Source organism: Ammodytes marinus (genome assembly GCF_949987685.1).
Source record: "Ammodytes marinus genome assembly, chromosome: 4".
Lineage (NCBI taxonomy): Eukaryota > Metazoa > Chordata > Actinopteri > Uranoscopiformes > Ammodytidae > Ammodytes > Ammodytes marinus.
Genome location: NC_137233.1, coordinates 519,124 through 524,239, shown reverse-complemented (window position 1 = coordinate 524,239; position 5,116 = coordinate 519,124). Strand labels below are relative to the sequence as shown.

General features: G+C 45.0%; 1 protein-coding gene across 1 annotated transcript in view; it reads right to left on the bottom strand.

Moving 5' to 3' along the window:
- Nucleotides 1-476: 476 nt before the first annotated feature.
- Nucleotides 477-5,116, bottom strand: part of nicn1 (nicolin 1) — a gene marked incomplete at its 5' end in the record, with an annotated part of 5,222 nt that continues 582 nt past the window's right edge. The window contains 5 exons of the mRNA XM_080025794.1: nt 477-613; nt 1,470-1,574; nt 3,330-3,398; nt 3,852-3,965; nt 5,009-5,101. Of these exons, the coding sequence (XP_079881920.1) occupies nt 572-613; nt 1,470-1,574; nt 3,330-3,398; nt 3,852-3,965; nt 5,009-5,101 (423 nt within the window). The 3' untranslated portion in view covers nt 477-571. The remainder of the gene's footprint in view (nt 614-1,469; nt 1,575-3,329; nt 3,399-3,851; nt 3,966-5,008; nt 5,102-5,116) is intronic.

Sequence of the window (5,116 nt, the reverse complement as noted above, 5' to 3'; positions counted from 1 at the left end):
GAGAACGACCGCGGGCTGTAATCGAACCCGGGTCCGCTGCTGGCCGAGGCCCATGGGGGGGGGGGACGCCCTACCAACTGAGCTAAGGGCGCCCCCTATCTATTCAGTTTATGATGTACAGTATTTACAGAATTGAATGAGAAACAGATGCAACACACCACACCAGTCTGGCTTCAGTCAGTCAGGGCAAAATACAAATGACAGCATCAACCAAATGTGTAGCCTCCATTTTGAATTGATAGTAGCCTATATCAGTATAATGAAAGACTTGACATTTCATGCAATATTCCTGGTATCTCCCGGGAGACACTTTTATACCGTCCACTGTATGATACCGTCCAATCACCCTAATTTGTATTATAAGTCTGTCTATCTATCTGTCTGTATGTCTATCTGTCTGTCCATCTTTCTATCTGTCCGTCCGTCCGTCCGTCCATCGATCTATCTATCCATCCATCTATCTATCTATCCATCCGTCCGTCCGTCTGTCTGTCTATCTATCTGTCTGTGTGTCTGTCTGTCTGTAGTACAGTGTGCACGTTAACAGAAGTTCTATGCAGTAGTTTCCATGTTACGTCAGAGAGAGGAGGTTGATATCGTAGCAGCCGTCCACCTAGAAACACACACACACAGAGACACACACACACACACACACACAGAGACACACACACACACACACACACACACAGAGACATAGAAGCATGATTTAGTTAATTATATATATATATATGCTACATTTCTGCTTCAATCATTTGTTAACAATCATTTCTTACATCAAGAAGTTGTGCAAAAAAAAATAAGTTATTTTTTTTAGCTTGGATTTCATGCAAACACACACACACACACACACACACACACACACACACACACACACACACACACACACACACACACACACACACACACACACACACACACAGCATGATTTAGTTCATTTATATCTGCTAAATTTCTGCTTTCATTAATTTCTTAAATCTAGAAGTTGTTCGAGAAGTTTGTTAATAATTTCATGCAAACCAAAATGCTGTAGTTTGTTACTGGTAGTGGAACCTCAATAATAAGCCATTTTTAGGCTAAAACAATAAGAACTATTTTTCAGAAATAAATATGTTTTACTTATGTATGTATGTTGAAAATCCTATTTTTGCAGTGAACTGTAACAACTACACAAAACATTCTGGACATTCACTGTGTGTGTGTCTGAGTGTGTGTGTGTGCGTGTGTCTGTGTATCTGTGTGTGTCTGTCTGTCTGTATGTGTGTGTGTGTCTGTCTGTCTGTATGTGTGTGTGTCTGTGAGTGTGTCTGTGTATCTGTCTGTCTGTCTGTCTGTCTGAGAGTCTGTCTGTCTGTCTGTCTGTCTGTCTGTGTGTGTCTGTCTGTGAGTGTGTGTGTCTGTCTGTCTGTCCGTCTCCCTGTGTGTGTCTGTCTGTGAGTGTGTGTGTCTGTCTGTCTGTCTGTCTGACTCACATCAAACCTGCCGATAGTAGCCGTGGTTTGGTTGCTCTGCATGACTTCAGTGAGCGCCCACATCTGCTGCAGACTGGAAGAGACAGAGTGTGTGTCTGGCAGGCCCTGCAAGAGAGTACAGGTTAGAGTGTGTGTGTGTGTCTGTGTGTGTGTGTCTGTGTGTGTGTGTGTGTGTGTGTGTGTGTGTCTGTGTGTGTCTGGCAGGCCCTGCAAAGAGAGTACAGGTTAGATAAGATAAGATCTACTTTATTCATCCCAGCAGGGAAATTCACCAGCCAGCATACACATACACACAACACAACACAACACATACACACAACACATACACACAACACATACACACAACACATACACACAACACAACACAACACAACACAACACAACACAACACAACACAACACACACAACACAACACATACACACAACACATACACACAACACATACATACACACAACACAACACAACACATACACAACACAACACAACACAACACAACCACACAACACAACACAACACAACACAACACAACACAACACAACACAACACATACACAACACAACACAAACACAAACAAAACACAACACAACACAACACATATAGGCCTACGTACATATCCCACCTCTACAAAACAACATGAGCATACATAGCCAAGATGAGAAAGTGCTATGGATAGTCCCTGTGCTTAAGTAGCTGTGACCCCGGAATTCCACTGGCTGCGCGTGCGGTGTCCAACGGTTTTGCTCCGTGCGCTCACGTCCGTCAATACCCACCGGCTCCGTTTTCAAAGCAGCACGGCCAGCTACGCTGAACAGCTGGAGTCGCGAGAACGAGGAGTTCCCGCGGTAATGAAAGTGACGGGCGATCGCTCTTGATAATATGATTCTCCTATATGGTATTTACACAACAACGAACGCACGGAAGGTTATTGTTCCCATCCGAACGAGTAAAAGAACAGTGGACATGCTCGTATGTGTCTCTGTTTTGAGAATGTCACCTGCAGTGAACACCGAGTGTCTTATTTTGAAAATTAACCGGAGGTTTTATTGTTTTGTCGGCGCCTGTGTTCCTGTCTATCTCGATGTGTTCTGTGCTAAATTGATGCGGTGAGCTCAGGCATCCGGCAGAAATAGAAGCAGTGCGTATTTCACTGGAGAGCTGGAGCAGCAGCGGAGCAGAGAGACGGTGCAGCGGACGTGGTGGAAACTCACCCACTGACTGCTCTTAATTGTATTTCTGTTTCTGCCGTGCTGGAGCGGAGAAGGACCGGAGACGCAGCCGGTGGAAATCGGCCTTTACTCGTAGATAACAGAACACAAATACTAGCTCTGCCAGTACATAGTATGATAGGGAAAAAAATAAAAATAAAATTATGCTAAAAGAAAAAGCAATCAAGTGTGCAATCATACAGGTGCAAAATATGCAGCTCAGGCTAAAGTTTAAAAGTTCAAATCCTCTGTCCTTACTGAAAGGGGAGTCATTATAAAGTGCAATTGCAGTAGGTAAGAAAGTGTTTTTGTATCTGTCCTTTTTGCAGTTTAGCTGCCGTAGCCTCCCACTAAAAAGAGTGTGTTTGTGTGTGTGTGTGTCTGGGAGAGAGAGAGAGTGAGTGAGTGTGTGTGTGTCTGGGAGGCCCAGCAAAAGAATACAGGTTAGTGTGTGTGTGTGTGTGTGTCTCTGTTTATGTGACTCAAGTTGTAAAATTATCAAGATAAAAACAAAAAACATTAACATGTTACAGCAACACACACACCCACACAGCCCCCCACCCTTCACACACACACACACACACACACACACACACACACACACACACACACACACACACACACACACACACACACACACACACACAGGTTTACCTCTAGGTCTGGGTGTTGGTCTACCAGTGTCAGGTCAGACAGCCAATCAGAAACCTCCTTCTCTGGATCCTGTGGATATAATTTAAAATTTTCATGATTAAATTACATTATAATACAGGACTACTACTGTGTGTGTGTGTGTGTGTGTGTGTGTGTGTGTGAAGGGTTGGGGGCTGTGTGTGTGTGTGTGTGTGTTACCTCCTGTGTGTGTGTGTTACCTCCTGTGTGTGTGTGTGTGTGTGTGTGTGTGTGTGTGTGTGTGTGTGTGTGTGTGTGTGTGTTACCTCCTGTGTGTGTGTGTGTGTGTGTGTGTGTGTGTTACCTCCTGTGTGTGTGTGTGTGTGTGTGTGTGTGTGTGTTACCTCCTGTGTGTGTGTGTGTGTGTGTGTGTGTGTTACCTCCTGTGTGTGTGTGTGTGTGTGTTACCTCCTGTGTGTGTGTGTGTGTGTGTGTGTGTGTGTGTGTTACCTCCAGTGTGTGTGTGTGTGTGTGTGTGTGTGTGTGTGTGTGTGTGTGTGTTACCTCCTGTGTGTGTGGGTAGATCTTGATGTCTTGCAGACTGAAGGTTTTCCAGGCGGAGGACGGCTGTCTCAAGATCAGCCTGACTGAAGACACACAGTCAGCCTCCACGTGCATCTAGACACACACACACACGCACACACACACACACACACACACACACACACACACACACACACACACACACACACACACACACACACACACACACACACACACACACTGTGTTTGTGACCTTAGGCGAGACACAGCAGGCAAAATTATCTGTCTTTATATTTCTTCTTTCTTATACTATGTCTTATACTAGTATAAATCAAAGGTCCAACATGTACATTCAGGTGTTTATTAGACTAAACCTTGTCTGTTTGCGTCTGTATATTTCTCCTATACAACCATCTTTAACGGACATTATCTCAACATTAGTATTTCTTCTCAATACTCTGAACCAGAAATCTACAACTTCTAAAGCACTTACATCAACTAAACTTTCCATAATCATTCTCAGCACTATTCTGAAGGTTATTACAGAAGGATTTGTTCATATGTTGTTCACTGTCTGATTTATGAGACGTTTTCTTCATACAAACATGATGAAAATGCATTTTTAAGAACAGTAGTATAAGTGCGTTCTGAAAAAAGGCTCTTTCCAAAATCTGTTGGGTAAACACTCACACACACACAAACACACACACACACACACACACACACACACACACACACACACACACACACACACACACACACCCCCCACCCCTCGCCCACACACACACACCCCCACCCCTCACACACACACCCCCCCCCCACCCCTCACACACACACACACACACACACACACACACACACACACACACACACACACACACACACACACACACACACACACACACACACCTGGTCCCTGGTAATAGAGTAGTAGTCCTGTGAGCCTGTTTCAGTGTGGGGGTTTTCCATCACACACTCACACACACACACACACACACACCTGGGCCCTGGTAATAGAGTAGTAGTCCTGTGAGCCTGTTTCAGTGTGGGGGTTTTCCATCACACACTCACACACACACACACACACACCTGGGCCCTGGTAATAGAGTAGTAGTCCTGTGAGCCTGTTTCAGTGTGGGGGTTTTCCATCACACACTCACACACACACACACACACACCTGGGCCCTGGTAATAGAGTAGTAGTCCTGTGAGCCCGTTTCAGTGTGGGGGTTTTCCATCAGGGGGAAATCTCTCAGCGCGGTGGTCCACTGCTGTGATGATGTCAC